Source organism: Camelus dromedarius, chromosome 27 (assembly GCF_036321535.1).
Source record: "Camelus dromedarius isolate mCamDro1 chromosome 27, mCamDro1.pat, whole genome shotgun sequence".
In the NCBI taxonomy this organism is placed as follows: domain Eukaryota; kingdom Metazoa; phylum Chordata; class Mammalia; order Artiodactyla; family Camelidae; genus Camelus; species Camelus dromedarius.
Window position 1 is genome coordinate 1,552,398 of NC_087462.1, and position 17,063 is coordinate 1,569,460.

General features: G+C 52.7%; 1 protein-coding gene and 1 non-coding gene across 2 annotated transcripts in view; one reads left to right on the plus strand and one right to left on the minus strand.

Moving 5' to 3' along the window:
• The first annotated feature begins 4,379 nt into the window (after positions 1-4,379).
• TMPRSS9 (transmembrane serine protease 9) overlaps positions 4,380-17,063 on the plus strand; it is a 29,378-nt gene continuing 16,694 nt past the window's right edge. Inside the window, exons 1-7 of the mRNA XM_064479678.1 lie at positions 4,380-4,521; positions 7,297-7,424; positions 11,358-11,425; positions 11,538-11,717; positions 12,608-12,645; positions 13,588-13,701; positions 15,046-15,217. Coding sequence (XP_064335748.1) covers positions 4,380-4,521; positions 7,297-7,424; positions 11,358-11,425; positions 11,538-11,717; positions 12,608-12,645; positions 13,588-13,701; positions 15,046-15,217 — 842 coding nt within the window. The remainder of the gene's footprint in view (positions 4,522-7,296; positions 7,425-11,357; positions 11,426-11,537; positions 11,718-12,607; positions 12,646-13,587; positions 13,702-15,045; positions 15,218-17,063) is intronic.
• Positions 5,044-5,116, minus strand: TRNAT-GGU (transfer RNA threonine (anticodon GGU)). The gene has a single exon. It is a non-coding gene; the product is annotated as a tRNA-Thr (tRNA).

Sequence of the window (17,063 nt, forward strand, 5' to 3'; positions counted from 1 at the left end):
TTTGTCCTTAAAACATTTCATCAAGTGATTCTTAGCGGTTTTCTGGCTCCTCAGAAGGCAATTCAGCTCAAGTGTAAGAATAAAGGGGTGAGTGTTGTGCGGCCTCACTCCCCACCACCCCAGCACAGCTCTCCTTTCTCACCGGCTCTGGTTGGTGGCTGTGAGGTGCAGGGTGGCTTTTCCCAGCAGGGACATACTACCTTGAAAGGATGAGGCATTCTGGCTGGGCCCTAGCATGGGGTTCCAGATTTAACAATAAACATATAGCATGCTCAGATAAATTTGAATTTCAGACAAATAACAAATATCTTTTTTTTTTGTACAATTATGTCCCAAATTTTGCACAAGACATATTAGGGACTGTAGGAGTCAGATTTCTCCAGAGAAATAGAACCAATAGAATGGAGAGAGACAGACAGACAGTTAGACAGAGACAGAGATTTTAAGGAATTGACTCACAATTGTGGGAGCTGACAAATCTGAAACCTGCAGCTCAGGCTGGAGACCCAGGGAAAAGTTGATGTTGCCACTCCAGTCCAGAGGCCATCTGGAGGCAGAATTCTCTCTTCTTTGGAGGGACTGTGGTCTTTTGTCTTAAGGTATTCAACTGATTAGATGTGGCCCACCCACACTACAGAGGCTTATTTGCTTTACTCAACATCAACTAATTTAAATGTTAATTACATTTCCACAGCAACATCTAGAATAATGTTTCTACCACCATGACCAGCCCCATGGACACAAAATCAGCCATCACGGGGTTGTTTGTCTTGTTCACCTGAAATTGAAGTTTCCTGTCCTTTATCTGATATCCAAACCAGCTGCTCATCTGTCCCAACCTCAAAAAACAGCTCCACTCCCTCCAGAGAAGCACTTTACCAAGTGGGCACCTTCATGGACCTCTGTCAGGGGAATAGAATGGGATGGCTCCCCGACTTCTTTCTCTGAGGTGTTCTAGTGGGGAAGAGCATGTCAGAGGCCAGGTGTGAATCATTCTCCACCCACATGGTGGAGGCAGCATCCTGGGGAAGCAGAGGTGGAGGGGAGGTAATGAGATCCACCTCTGCATAGACCGAAGGTGATTCATCCCCCTCCGGAGAAAAAGCTTCTCTGCAGGCTGCAGACATGCTGGCTTTGGAACGAAGGTCTGTTCAGGTCCCATGAATGTGAGGGAATTACCTGGTCGGGGCGCTGGGTACAGCTTAACACATTCAAGCCTCTTGTGGTTGCAAGTGGCAGAAACCAACTGCCTTAAGTGGATTTGTTGGCTCTTGACCTGGAGACATTTCAGAGGCAAAAGTGTCAGAGTTCAGCCTGTCACCACCTCTCAGCTCTGCTCTCTTGGAGCTGAGGTCCTGGACTCTGGAGGGGAGGCAAAAATCAACTGGATGGCAGGCATTGCATTCTACCCATTTGACAGAGGAAGACACTAGAGGCCAAAGAAGTTAAGTCACATGGATCTTCTTACCCTGAATCCCTCCTAATAAGAGATTTTTAAAAAGTGGCATTAACTGTTATAATGGAGAATCAGCCTAATGCTCACATTTTGCAGACTTATAAAAATGGAGCCAACAGTTGATGTTTAAATAGCATTTGATGGATGAAGTGGTGTTCTGTTCACTTTCTAAGCTGCAAAACATTATCAGCACATGCTTGGTGGCTTAATCAAAGCGCGCCTGTGACCTCTCAGTGTCTGTGGGTCAGGAGCCTGGGCACAGCTTTGCTGGGTCTGCAGGTTCTCCGACAAGACGACAGTCAAGGTGTCACCCAAGTCTGCCATCTCATCTGGAGTCTCAGCTGGAGAAGGATCCACTTCCCAGCCCACAAGGTTGTGGGGAGAATTCAGTTCCTTGCGGTTGCAGGACTGAGGGCCTCAGCATCTTGCTGGCTGTCGGTCAGAGGTCAGCCTCAGCTCTCTGTGTGGAGCTCCCCAACAGGACCGTTGGTCCGCGCCAGTGGAAGAGGGCTCCCAACAAGATGGGCCTTCTTATCTGATGTAATGTAGCCCTGCACGGGTAATCACCTTGCCCTAAGCTCTCCATCAGGAGCGAGCTGCAGGCTCGCTCACACATGGGGGAGGCGGGGAGAGGGGTGACCGTGGAGGCAGGCTGTGGCCGCCATCTTGGATCCTGTCTGGTTCCATCTCTCGGGTTGTGCCCACCTTACCGCGCTGCAGTGTTCTGTGGGCCTCCCTGGGCTGAGTCCACTGTGCCAAAGAGAGTGAGCCAATAGCAGAAGGAGAGGCCACTTTGCCAGCAGCTGCATTTTGATGTCCGGTCAGACACTGGCATTCATATTTGTAAATCCTGCTTCTCATCAAAGTGTTCGTGGTAACTTACCAGCTGGGAATGGCCTTGTGCAAAGATGGGCAAATGTTTCTCAAGGGCCAGAGAGTAACTATGCTCAGCTTTGCAGGCCAACTCGGTCCCTGTCTTGACTGCCCAACCCCACCGCTGCATCGCAAAGGCAGCCAGAGATAGTACGTGCCCTGGGGCCTCTCAGACTCGGCACCGCTGATGTCTTGGGCTGCAGTGTCCTCTGTGGGGGTGTCCTGGGCACTGTGGGGTGTGAGCAGCCTCCCTGGCCCCACCCACTCCATGCCAGAGCGTCCCCCAGTCATGACAACCCAGAATGTCTCCAGGCATCACCACACATCACCATAGGGGGCAAAATTGCTCCCAGTTGAGAACCACTGATGTCATCGGATGAGCATATCTGTGTTACAATAAAAGTTTATAAAATCAAGGCGTGGGGCCAGCTGCCCCCAGACTAGACATTTACCTTTAAAATGAGGTCAGTGCACACTAGGACCAGGATCGTCTTTACCCTTGTTGTGATTCTGTGTTGCTAACTTTATTTGTAGTCACAGGTGAGTCTGCTGAAAAACGGTGAACCTTTTAGAAAGCGTAGGGAGAGGTCGCTGACCACAGTGAATTTAGAGAATGGTCTGTGTTCTATCAATCAACTACGTGGGAAATCCAGCCCAGTGCTGGTGACTAGTCCACAGGCTGCATTCCTTCCACACACATCTGGGCGTCTTGTGGGTGTTCTGTGCTGAGGATCCTCTGGGGGGTGAACGGATGTGGGATCCCAGAGGAGAGCTGGTCGCAGAGAGGACGCTCCAGGAATGTGACAGAGGAGGGTCAGTAACGGGTGCAAGAAGTCAGGAGAGCTTCCCAGAGGAGGGGCCCTACACCCAGACCAAGGGTGGAGGCCACGCAGTGTAAGAGGAGGCTGCTGGCGACTCCATTGGTGATGGAGGGGTGGACAGTGGGGCCTGGTGGTGGTGGGGATTCCACCAGATACCCCCTACGTCGCCCCAGTGTAACCATGAGAAAAACACCAGACAAACCTCTGGAGAGAGACATTCCACGAAGTCTCAAGACTGCCTGGGGCAGCACGAAGTCTGAGAAACAGTCACAGCCCAGAAGGGTCACAAGGAGATGTGACAACTGAGTGTCACATGGGGTCCTCGAGGAGATCCTGGTGCAGAAAAGCACACTGGGGGAAACAGAAAATCTGAATACACTGTGAACTTTGGTTAGCAACAGTGGGTCAGTGCTGGCTTATCAGTTGTGACACGTGTCCCAGACCAGGACACGGGGTCTGGCTGCGGGGTGTGTGGTCCCAGTCCCCTCAAGCTGCCATGACAAACATGACCGACGGGCTGGAACGTCACACACTGATTTTCTCACACTTCCCGAGGCTGGCAGTCCCAGATCAGGGTGTCGGCAGTGTCGGCTTCTAGTGAGGGTTCTCTTCCTGGCTTGCAGACGGCTGCCTGTGGAGGGAACATGGCGCCCTATTATACACAGCACTCTGAGCTCCAGAACTGTACGGTAATAAGTGTGGATTCCTGTAAGCCACGGGTTTTGTGGTGACCTGTTACAGCAACTGCAAGAAACTCATCCACAGTCTTCCCAGTGAGGGACCCACGGCACATGGCAGCCTAGGCAGCACTCACGTCAAATCCTCAAATCCGTTCTTTTTTTTAAATTGAAGTATAGTCAGTTACAACGTGTCAGTTACAACGTGTGAGTGTCTGGTGCGCAGCACAATGTCTCAGTCATACGTATACATACCTGTATTCGTTTTCATGTTCTTTTTCATTACAGGTTACTACAAGATACTGAATATAGGTACCTGTGCTCTACAGAAGTTTGTTTTTTTTTTAATCTACTTCTATATATAATAGTTAATATTCTGGTTTTTATGACTGTTTTGCGTGGAGCCCCTGACATCTAAGGTGCTGTGGACGGCGGTCATGTCAGCACAAGTAAAACCCTTGCTCAGGGAAAGAGAAATGCCTCCCCCCGCCCTGACCTTGTTTCTCTGTCTCTTTTGCGCTGGCGTCCAGGTTGCTGTCACATCTGGGACCCATGGAACCTGCCACCGGGGACTTAGAACTGGTGCCCGGGGCCTCCAAGGATGTCCTGGCTGCGGACACCCCGTGCTGCCGGGTGGTCCTCGTGTCTGTGGTGGCCACCAGCATCGTCATCGTCACCCTGGGAGTCCTTGTGGGTGAGTGGCCATGGGCTTGCACGGGTCCACATACCAGGGGAGTGGCACAGAGATGCCCAGGAGGAGCTCAGCGGTGTCCCAGAGCCAAAGGGCTGAGCATACAGGCCACGGAGGCCACCCAAGAGGAAGGCCAGCAGGCTGGGCGCTGGGCGTGGCTGCACTCAGTTCTGGGCTGGGTGGGGATGCCTGGGCCTGGAGGCCGTGCCTGCGTGTTTCAGATTTCCCACTGACGGGGTTCTTCAGGGAAGACTCATGGCCACGGTGAAATGGAGATCAATAGGGAAGTGAACTTTTTAAGAAACTCTTGAGAAATCTGAAAAATCTCTGAAAGTATAAAAAGTGAACAGTCGTTGATGTCCTCCGTCCCAGTTGACAAGGGCTCCCATTTCATATTTGCTCCCAGTGTGTGTTCATATTGTTTACAGTGAAATGTGCAAAATGATGACCCATCGTGAACCATGTGGAGCTGCCATTAGAAAAACAAAGGAAGTTCTTTAAAAAAAATTTGTTTTTCTTCTTTAATGGAAGTACCAGGGATTGAACCCAGGGCCTTGTGCATACCAAGCACGCGCTCTACCACTGAGCTATACCCTCCCCCCGAGGAAGTGCCTGTTATATTCTGGTAGAAGGACCCACAGACCCCTGCCAGCTGTGCAGAGTCCCCCGACTGCCCCCAGCCTGGGCTGTCAGTGTGGTAGCCCCGAGCCCCAGTGCTCTCTAGACTCAATCATTTCAAGTTGAATGACAGTTAAAACTCGGTTCCTCCGTCCGCACCAGCCTCATCTCAGGTGGCTCGTGGCTCCTGCGGGGAACGGTTAAGATCTAGAGTGTTCTATCACCATGGGACGTTCTGCCAGGCAGCCCTGCTCAGGGACCAGGCTCCTTCCTCTTTTTCTTTTTAATTGAAGGGGAGTGGATTTACAATGTTGTGTTAGTTTCTGACGTACAGCATGGCGATTCAGGTATACAAATGTTCCTTTTCCTATAGGCCATTACCAGGTACTGAACACAGCTCCCAGGGCTGCGCGTTAGGACCCTGCTGTTGGTCTATTTTACATGTAACAGTGTGTATCTAAAGCCCCAGACTCCCAGTTCGGTCCTTCCCACCCCTCCCCCCGCAGACTCCTTCTGAGACGATGGGCTCCCTAGTTCTGGGTGGGGTGTTACAGTCACCTTCTGTTCATGAAATGATGATGGCAACTGGCATTTTGGGGGGTGGCGGTCTTTCATGTGGCAAGATAATAAGTTGGCAATGCAATGTGGGTCCCCCGAATACTGAATATATATATATATATATATATATATATATATATATATATATATATATATATATATATAAAAATGAGTGTCTGGATGAGCTCGCAGCCTGGCACGGCTGCCGGAGGCCCCCTAGTGGCTGTGGGGTGAAGTGCAGGAAAGTCTGGCGGGCGGGCGTGCGTGTGCGTGTGTGTGTGTGTGTCCGTCCGTCCGTCCCCACACTAGGGAGAGGCAGGGGACGGTGCCATACCTCCACTCTAGACGCACAGGTACATTTTGGGAACAACAGGTAGATACACTCTCTGCTCCAGCAGGACCTCTGAGGTCAAGGAAGGCTTTAAGAAGCACGAAAATGTAAAACCAGTTTTAAAATTAGGACTCAGATTTGTCCCTGCACAGACAGGTCACAATGTCGCTTGGGACGTGCTGGCCCTGGGGGAGGGGAGAAGCACACGGGCTCGGGCTGGGCCGTTTCTCCGGCTTCCCGGGGGCCCGGGTTATTTCTGAGGGAAGGCGGGAGGCTTACTGGGGGCGCGGAGCGTGGGCACTTGGGTCTGCACAGCGGGATTTAGTTCCCTGAATGAGAAGAACAACCATTTTTAGAGTTGCTTTGGGCTGTTCTATCTGCTGAATAAACAGATACCTCAGTGTCGGTCTAGAGAAACATTCACGCGGCTAGAGCTGGGGGGGGGGCCTGGCTCTCACGGCCTGTGTGGTCGCTGCTTTTGTGTATTTATTTTTTGTACTTTGTTTCTTTTTTGTTCCTGCTACTTTATTTTTTAAATTTTGCAATGCTGATCATTTTTAAATTTTCCATTTTATTTTTTTTTGATTTTATTTTTTTCTTGGAGGGGTAGGTGATTAGGTTTATTTACTTGTTTTTTTCTAAATGGAGGGACTGAGGATCGAACCTCCGGCCTCGTGCGCGCTAAGCACGGGCTCCACCCCTGAGCTGGCCCCGCCCCCCGCGCCGACCACGTGCGCCTGGCGTGCCCTTTTGCCAGTGTCACGTGCTTCCAACTGTCAGAACCCGCCTCCGTGGGCTGTGCTCTTCGCCTTGAAAGCCTTCATGCCAGCGAGTCTTTGCTGCTGTCGGCTTTGACACAGCGCTTCCCACCACTGGAAACTTTTTTCGGAGGGTGGCGTGGTGGGCCGGGGCCCTCGGGGTCCTGGCACCCCTGGCCGTGCCCGTGGGGCATTTTGGGGCCTACTTCCCAGGGAGGAGGTGGGAATTGTTTCAAAGTCGAGGGAAAGTCTTCTGAGACCATTTCATCCAATTTTGGCTGAAGTCAGCCTCAGGCTCTGGGCCAGGCACGTGTGGCGGGACAGGGACAGGCAGGAGCTTGTCCTCAAGGAAACCTGGGGGCCTTTAGCGGGTGGCGTGCGAGAGGTGACAAGTACTCAGCCCCCAGGAGTCAGCCCACGCCCGCCTGCCAGGGTGACCCGGCCCGGGTGGAGGCGCCTCCGGGGCCCTGCCCCGCAGGGGGCGCTCTCACGGGGCCCTGGTCTCGTCCGCAGCCTCGCTCTCTACACAGGGCGCCCACGTGGAGCACACGGCCGAGCTGCAGGGCATCCGGTTTGCACCCAGCTTGCAGCAGGCGACCTCGGACTACTACCGCACGCTGACGCCCGCCCTGGAAACGCTGGTGAGCGTCCCCGGGGCCGGCGCAGGGCGGCGCCGCAGGCTCTGGCCGAGCCGCGCGCAGAGCAGGGGGGTGGGGTGGGTGGGATGGGAGGCACGGAGGGGCGCGTGGGACCACCGGGGCCTGCCTCGCGTGGCGGGGCTGCTGCGTTCCAGAACGCAGGGGAGCGGAGCAGCCGGTGGGAACCGCCTCCTGCCGGATCTGTAGGCCACCCTGGGCGGTGGTCAACTGCATCTCAGTGGGGGAATCGGAACTTTCTTGCATGGCTGGTGGGAGCATGAAATGGTGCAGCCGCTGTGGAAAGCGGTCTGGCGGTTCCTCAAAAGGTTAAGAATGGAGTTACCCTGTGACCCAGCAGTCCCGCCCCTGGGGGTCAGCCCAAGAGAAACAAAAACATGTGTCCACACAGGAACTTGCACACAAACGTTCACAGCATGATTCTTAACAGCCCCAAAGTGAAAACAACCCAAGGGTACATCAGCAGATGATGGATACACACCACGCGTCCCTCCACACACGGGAGCATCACTCAGCCGTGACCAGGAGAGCAGCCCTGACACTCGCTCCCACGTGGACGGACCCTGAGAGCACGACGCTCGGGGAGAGAAGCAGACACAGAAGGACACACAGTGTGTGAGTCCATGGATGTGAAACGTCCAGAACAGGCCAGTCCCCAGACACAGGGAGGGGGTTCCTGGTCGTCAGGGGCTGGGGGGGCAAGGGTGACTGCTGACAGGGACGGGGCTGCTTTTAGGGTAACGGACTACTTTAAAATTGATTGTGATGAGTTTGTACAACTCTTGTGAATATACTAAAACCCATTTAAGTGTACACTTCTAAAACGTGTTTTTTAAAAAATTATTTTTATTTTTTTTTTCAGTTGAAGTGTAGTTGATTTATAATGTGTTTCTGGTGTATAGCAAAGTGATTCAGTTTTATACACATGTGTATATGTATGTATTTTTCATATTCTTTTCCACTATGGTTTATTACAAGATATTCAATATAGGTCCCTGTGCTATACAGTAGGAACTTGTTTATTTTATATATAGTAGTGTGTATCTGCTAATCCCAAACTCCTAATTTAATCCCTCCCCGACCCTTGTCCCCCATAACCGTAAATTTGTTTTTCAGTTGAATTACAGTCAATGTACAATGCTGTGCTAGTCTGTAAGCTTGTTTTCTATGTCTGTGAGTCTGTTTCCATTTTGTAAGTAAGTTCATTTGCCTGATTTTTTTTTAGATTCCACATGTAGATATCTTACGGTATTTGTCTTTCTCTTTCTGACTTACTTCACTTAGTATGATGATCTCTAGGTCCATCCATGTTGCTGCAGATGGCATTATTTCATTTTTTATGGCTGAGTAACATTCCATTGTATAAATACACCGCAGCTTTTCTATGCAGTCATCTGTCGATGGACATTTAGGTTGCTTCCAGGTCTTGGCTGTTGTCAATAGTGCTGCTGTGAACACTGGGGTGCAGGTGTCTTTTCGAATTAGTTCTCTCCAGATACATACCCAGGAGTGGGACTGCTGGATCATATGGTGGCTCTGTTTTTAGTTTTTAAAGGAATCTCCATACTGTTCTGCATAGCGGCTGCACCAATTTGCATTCCCACCAGCAGTGTAGGAGGGCTCCCTTTTCTCCACACCCTCTCCAGCATTGATTATTTGTGGACTTTTAAATGATGGCCATTCTGACTTGTGTGAGGTGGTACCTCATTGTAGTTTTGATTTGCATTTCTCTGATAATCAGCAAAATTGAGCATCTAAAAGGTGAGTTTTTAATGGTAGGTGAATTATACCTAAATTTTTAAAAAATGCTTTAAATTTTATCCTAAGAGAAGTAGAAAGGTGACTAGGTGTGAATTCATTTTCAGTGTGTGGTAAGATGGGAGAGAAGCGAGGGGACAGTTAGGAGTCTCCATCACTGGGACCAGAAGTCGACACATCTTCCTATAAGGCCAGAGGGTCAAAGTTTTGGCTTTTAGGGGCCAGAGAGTCTGTCTCCACTGATTAGCCCTGTTTTGGAGCCTAAAAGCCACCACAGGTGACCCGAATGAGTGGGCGTGGCCACGTGCCAATAAAGCTTTATTTGTGGACACCGATATTCACATTTCATGTCATTTTGATGCACCCTGAGATATTTTTCTTTTGATTTTTTCCATTCATTTCAAAGCATAAAAACCATTCTCGTTCGTGATCTTTACAAAGACAGGCGATGGTTCAAGGTCAGCCCGTGGGGCCTAGTTTGCTAACCTCAGTCCTGCATCCTCAGCAGTATTGCCCAACAGAAATGTAACACAGTACCACGCGTAATGTAACATTTTCAGGTAGCCACAGTTTTGTTGAAAAAAAAAGGTAAAAAGAAACAGGTAAGATGATTTTTAATAATATATGTTATGGAACACACAATATCCAAAGTGTTATCATTTCAACCTGCCATCAACACAAATAAAGCAGGTGTCAGTGAGCTACTTTGCATTGTCTCCCGTGGGTTGTCTTTGAAGCCTGGTGTGTGCTTTACCCTCACGTCTCAGTGCAGACGCTGCTCCATCGGGAGCTCCCCACCCATAGTCAGATTCCGTAACATTTACAGACCCAGGATGCTCCAGAGACACTCACGAGTTTTCCAGTAACCGAATCCAGTGTCTGTTTTGAAGTGTAAGCGTGAACTAATTAAAACAGAATAAAAGCTGTTCCTCCGTGGCACCAGCCACATTTCAAAAGCTCAGGAGCCCCATGTGGCCGGCGGCTGCTCGGTGGGGTTAGGTGGTTGTGGAACATTCCAGAAATGTCTAGAATGTTCTACAGGACAGCCCAGGTCTAGGTGTAGGCAGTGGGGACGTGGACTCGGAGGGAGCCGTTCGGAGAAGCAGATTGGATTAAGGATGTCTTAGGAGGAAGAATTAACTGTGCATCACGTGTGTTTAGGGAGTGGGGATGGTGACTGTGAGACTTAGCCCCTAAGCCAGGACACCTGGACGGGACAAGGACGCTGCCAGTAATTACACTGGGAGAGCAGATAAACGGGGTTACCGGTCACCTACGTGTAGGTCCCGTGAGGTGCCGGGGGCAGGGATGCAGCCCTTCGGGGCTAAAACCAGACAATCCTGGGAGACGCGGATGGCGGTCACCCGCACAGCACACGAAGGACGGGGCGTTCCTAACAGAACCTGCCTGTGCCAAGCAGACTCAGCCACAGGGCTTTTTTTTTTTTTCAGTGTAAAACTCACATAACATAAAATTAGCCATTTAAAAAAAAAACTATTTTTTGGGGGGAGGCAATTTCGTTTACGTATTTTTTTAAATGGAAGTACGAGGAACTGAACCCAGGACCTTGTGCAGGCTAAACATGAGCTCTGCCACTGAGCTACACTCCCCTCTGCAGTGTCCATTTTTAAATTGAACAATTCAGTGGGTTTTAGTACATTCACAGAGTGGTGTAACCATCACCACTAGTTCCAGAAGTACCTGTGCCCATTAGTAGTCACGTACCTCCCCCCCAGCCCCTGGCAGCCAGGAGCCCCCTCCCCGTGTCTGGGGACTGGCCTGTTCCGGACGCCTCACATCCGTGGACTCACACGCTGTGCGTCCTCCTGTGTCTGCTTCTCTCCCTGAGCGTCGTGCTCTCAGGGTCCGGCCCCGTGGGAGCGGGTGTCAGGGCTGCTCTCCTGGTCACGGCCGAGCGCCGCTCCCGTGTGCACAGGGACCACGTGTGTTTACCCGTCACCTGCATATGGAGCAGCATCCTCGCAGGCGTGGTCTCGAGATGCCCTTGCCCATCACTCACTCAGCTCTGAACTGGCTGCACGTGGGGCATTTGAGAGCAGGTGCATTGCCACCCTGTACGGCTCCCCCGGCACACACGGGTCTCCGTGGGGACGGCGCCCTGCTCCCTTCTCTCATCTGCTGCTCTTGTTTCCCTTGTAGTTTGTAAGCAGCTTTCGGAAGACAGAGCTGCAGGCCAGCTGCGTGGGCTGCACGGTGCTGAGTTACAGGTGAGTTGGGGCCTCCTTTGGGATGATGGACCTTGGTGGACCCCCGAGAGAGTCCAGAGGACTCCAGCAGAGGGGAGCTCTCCTGCCCCAAGGGCCGCTGTCCTCCCTGCAGGGACGGGAACTCCAGCGTCCTCGTGCATTTCCGGCTGCACTTTCTGCAGCAAGCCCTCCGGACGCTGAGCCTGGAGCTGGAGGAGGAGCTGTTACAGCAGGGGCTCCGGGCCGGGCTGCAGGGACGCGGCATCCCCCTGGCCGCCTACGGCACCATCGTGTCCGCCCAGCTCACAGGCAAGTGGGCACAGAGACGGGGAGACGTCAGGAGGGGATGTGAGGGGGGCAGGGAGCTGGCTGGAAGTTGCCTTAAACTTCAGGTTTTCAGTAATCACCCCTCTGGTAACACAGGCACATGCACATCGTGTTACCCTCAATGGTATAGACCAGGCACTGGCAGCCTCTAAATGCTGGCATGTGACTACTTTTGTCTTTTCCATCCTTTGGGTCTGTGTGGAGATGGCTCAATTCTGCTATTGTAGCCAAAAAAAAAAAAAAAAAAAAGGCAGCAAAGACACTATAGAAGCAAATGGGCACGGCTGTGTATCAATAAAGCTTTATTACGCAAACACGTGGTGGCCAGATCTGGCGCCCAGCCACGGTTCGCCGGCCCCGGGTGTAGGCATGACAGTAGACCTGATGCTCTGCGATCCTAGGGTTGTGGTGCCCTGTGACTCGAGGGCCAGACGTGAGTTCAGATTGTTCAGATTAAAACAGTGCTGCCTTAGGGGAGTATGGCTCAGTGGGGGAGCGCGGGCTTGGCATGCCCTGGGTTCAGGCCCCAGTGCCTCCATTAAAATAAGTAAATAAAAACTTAATTAACTCTCCCCCCAAATTTAAGTAAAAATTGTTGCCTTGTGGGACATTTACGGCCCCCTCACCGCCACCCCTGGCACACTTGGCGAGTCTGCGGCCTCGCCCGGGCGGTGGAACTGCCTGCGGCACGGGACACGCTGTTGCGCGCCAGCTCTGAGGAGCAGGTTTCATCTGATGTCACCTTCACCAATTTAAGTCGGAATTTCAGTGGCTTCCGGGTGGACAGGGCAGCTCCCCGTTTTGCAGGACGATGTTTCAACGGCCGTCACCCTCACTGAGTGAGCTTGCATCTCGTCCCTGTTTTGCTGCAGGAAGCCACAAGGGGCCACCGATGGAAAGAGACTTAAAATCAGGTATGTTTTCGAGCTCCCGGGAGCTCCCTGCCGCCCTCGGCCGGACGTTCTCCGCCTGCAGTCACCCCACCGGGCTTCCTGAGGCTTCCTTCAGGCGCACAGAGCAAAGCCCTGCAGCGCAGTCGGTGCTGGTTTGTGCGCCAGCCGCTGCCGCGGAGACGGCTGCGTAGTCCCGTGTGAGCAGAGGATTTCGGGATGAGGCAGTCTGAGCCGTACGTGGCCAAGCACGATCACGAGAAGGCGTTGTTGTTGTTGTTGTTGTTGTTCAAGCGGTGGAAGGTTGTTATTAAAAGAAAAGACAAAAAGAAAAACAGTTTGGGCAAAGAAAAAAAGAATAGGTCCCACCTGAACGTCACTGCCTTCAGTATCTTGGTGATTATCCTGACAGCTCACGACACATGTGGAGACACACTCGTGTTGCTTCACATCTGTGGTCCCCAGCTAGGGGTGGCCCGCCCCCAGGGGGACACTTGGTTGTGTCTGGGGGTGTCTGTGGTCGTCATGACTGGGGGGCCCCGGCAATGCTGCCCCTCACCCCACAGTGCCCACAACACCCTCCCCACAGAGAATGTCTGGCTCCGAATGTGAACCCTACACTTAAAATGGTTAAAATGGCAACTTTGACGTTATGTGTGCTTTACCACAACTTAAAACAATGAATTTCACCTGTTTCTTACTTTTTAAGAATGTGGCTGCTAGACACATAGAAGGACACACGGAGCACGTGGACTTTGTGGCCTGGCTCTGGTCCCGGGGCTGGCTGGCTGGCTCGTGGTGTATCTCTGTACTCATTCTGAGAAAATTATTTCAGAAACACGCAGGGAAAAGGAAGCAGGGAAGAGACGTTTTCCATGCTCTGGAGTTTCCACGTGGAGAGCGGACTCTCCCTGCAGCCAGGAGAGATGGAGTGAGGTTGGGAATTTGCTCCTTCTCTACCCTCAGGTCGCTGTCCTGGGAACGCCTTTTCCTGCGGGAACGGCCAGTGTGTGACCAAGGGCAACCCGGAGTGTGACGGCACAGCAGACTGCTCCGACGGCTCCGACGAGGCCCGCTGTGGTCAGTCTGCCCGTCTGGGTCTGCTCTCTGGCCCACCGTGTCCATCACGTGCAGACACATGGGCGTGGCACTCACTGGAGCAAAGAAGGGGAGGGGTACCTGTGATAGACAAGAAGCGTGAGAGCAGACACAGAGCAGGGAGAGCTGGAGCTGTGTGGAGGGGGGGCCCTTGGAGCAAGAAAGGGCAAGAGTTCAGGCCGATGTGAGGTCCTGGGCAAGCCACGGGGAGCCTCGAGTGCCCGGAAGTGGAGGTCTGTCTGGTACGTAGTAGGGAGTCACCAAAAGGATGTGGGAGACAGAAATGACAACTGAGATGCTGCCAACATTTTCTAGCAGTGCTAGCCCATGCAGTAAAGTCAGAACAGGTCTAAGCGTTGGAAAGAAAGGGGGAAAACTGTCATAATTTGCAGCGGATATGATTGTCTACCTAAATGAAGCAATAAATTGACTAACAAGCTGTTAGAAAAATAAGACAGTTCAGCAATGAGGGGAAGACACGATGGTTACTAACCAAAAAAAGCTGTTGTTTTGCTTTACAAGTAGTAACAAGTTAGGAGATATAATGGAAAAATCCCACTCACGATCAGTAGCAACACCAAATAAAATGAACATGTGCCAAGCCAGTAGTAACTACACAGAATTACAGAACTTCACTGAAGGACACAAAAGGGGGCTGAACAGTCCTGGTGGAGCCGCCCAGAAAAGGGAGACGAGGTAGAGACAAGGCACCCCAAGCCCCCCGGGCTCAGTGATTCACTGGAAGGACTCACAGAACTCAGTAAAGCTGTCATGCGCACAGTTACAGCCTCTTACGGTGAAGGGACACAGGCGAAAATTGCACAGCACAAGGTGCCGGGCGCAGGCGCGCAGGCTGAGGGCGCGCCGGTCCCCCTCTCCCCGCAGCCGCGTGGACGGCGCCTGGCTAGTTCTGCCGGCAGCCTGTGCGCCAGCGCCCGCGAAGTGTCTCCGCCAGGGGAGCCCACCCGAGCCTTGCTGTCCAGGTCACGGAGGCTCGTGGCACCTGTACAGCTGACTTTCGGGCATGAATCTCCCAGAGCTGCCAAAACACAGGACCTGAGACTGAGTGGCTTAAACAACAGAAATGTATTTGCTCCCAGCTCCGGAGGCTGGAAGTCCGAGGTCAGGGTGTCGGCAGGGCTGGCTCCTTCTGAGGCCGTGAGGGGGAGTCTGTTCCATGCTGCCCCCCAGCTTCTGGGGGTTTGCTGGCTTTGACATTCTTTGAACCTGGGGGCCGTGGGGATGAGAGACTGGAGGCAGATGTGCTAGGAACGGGGCCATGGTCCTGCGTTTTTGGGGTCCTGGTTGGCGATCTCTGTATTGCAGACTGTGGTTTGCAGCCTGGCTGGAGGATCACCGGCAGGATTGTGGGTGGTGTGGGAGCATCCCCAGGGGAGTTCCCTTGGCAAGTCAGCCTCCGAGAAAACAACGAACACTTCTGTGGAGCCGCTGTCGTCAGTGCCAGGTGGTTGGTGTCTGCTGCCCACTGCTTCAACGAGTGAGTCCGCATCCCTGTGGGCTGGGTCCATCCCCGCTCCCATACCCCTCTGTCTTTCCACTCTGGGGACACCGTCTTTCCTGGGTGTCCTCAGAGCCCCTTGGAACTTTTCCCTCCTTCCCTCCCTCCCTCCCTTTTCTTTTCTTTTTGTTAAATCTAAATGCATTAAATTTTTAAAATTGTGGCAAACTATATATAATATAAGTACCATTTCAAGGGTACAATTCAGTGGCATTAACTACATTCACACTGTTGTACAACAATCTGTACCCTCCATCTCCAGGACTTTCTCATCTTCCCAAATTGAAACTCTGTCCCCATGAAACACAGACTTCTCCTCCCCTCTCCCAGCCCCTTGTGCCCACCTCTCTGTCTCTGTGGATGTGACTCCTCTGGGGACCTCCTGTGAGTGGAATCAGACAGTATGTGTCCTTTTGTGACTGTCATTTCATTTAACATGTTTTCAAGGTTCATCCACCTGGTAGTGGGTGTCAATGCTTCTTTCCTTTTTATGCCCAAATAATATTCCAGTGTGTGGATGGACACATGTTCATTCATTTACCCATTGCTGGACGCTTGAGTCGTTTCCACCTTTTGGCTGTTGTGAATAATGCTGCTGTGCACATATGTGTACAACTGTCTGAGTCACTGCTTTCAGTTCCTTTGGGCATAAACCCAGAAGTGGAATTGCTGGGTCACATGGCGATTCTATGTTTCCTCTTCTGAGGAGCCGTCAACCTGTTTCCCACAGCAGCTGCACCGTTTTCCATTTCCACCAGCCACGCACAAGGGCTCCAGTTTCCCCATGGCCTGGAGAGGTTCCTTGAACGCTTGTCGTACAGCTGGCTTGCTGGTGCGGAATTCTCCCAGCTTTTGCTCGTCTGCAAAGCCTTCGACTTCCCCACAGCGTCTGCGCGGGCCCACTGGCGGGGTGCTCGCGGCCGCGGGATCCCCCTCGTCACGTGCAATGAGCTGCGCCGCTCCCGCCGGGCGGGTGGCGCTTCTGCGGGGGCCGCCTCGCAGGCTGCTCGCTGCCTCTCCCTTCTCGCTTTTCACGGTCTCGCTTCATCTTCGGCTTCTGTCGTCTCGAGCGCGGTGTGCCTTGGTGTGCTCCTCTCCGGGCCGTCGTGGGTGGGACTCTGTCCTGGACGGGGGGCTCTCCTTTCCCAAGTTAGGGACGTTTTCAGCTATTACCTCTTCAGATACTCCCTCGGGCCCCTTCTGTCCCTCTCTCCCACTGGGACCCCTGCAGTGTGTGCTTCCTGTCCCAGAGGCCTTGTCAACTGTCCTCGTTTCTTTTCGTTTGTTCTTCACTTTTCTCTTCTGCGGTGGTGCCTGCCCCTCTCCTGGCTTCTAGCTCACTCTCCCGTTCTCCCGCCTCACTTCGCCTGCCGGTGATTCCTCCTAGCGTGTCTTCCACTGCAGTTACCGTATTCACCTCTGGTTGCTTTTTACATGTTCTAACTGCTGACAGTTTCTAACTTCTTGCTCTGCATCCACCCGCCTCCGCAGTTCCCTGATCGCCTTTACGGTCATTCCTCTGAGCTCCTTCTCGGGCGGGCTGCCCGGCTCCACCTCGCTCGGTTCCTCCTCTGGTGGTTTGCCTTGTGCCCTGGTCTGGAACTCCCTCCTGCCTCTCACTCTATCTGAGTTGCTGTTTGCATCTCACGTACATGGTGGGTTAGCTGCGTTTCTCGACCTTGGAGCAGTGGCCCTCCGTAGGAGACGCCCTGTCGTCCCCACCACGCGCCCCCCTCTCGTCACCCAGCTCTGTGCTCTAGGGCCCCCCCCAGGAGGGCTGCGCGGCCCTCCTGTGGCGGCGGGCTGGCTACGTGGGTGCTCTGGC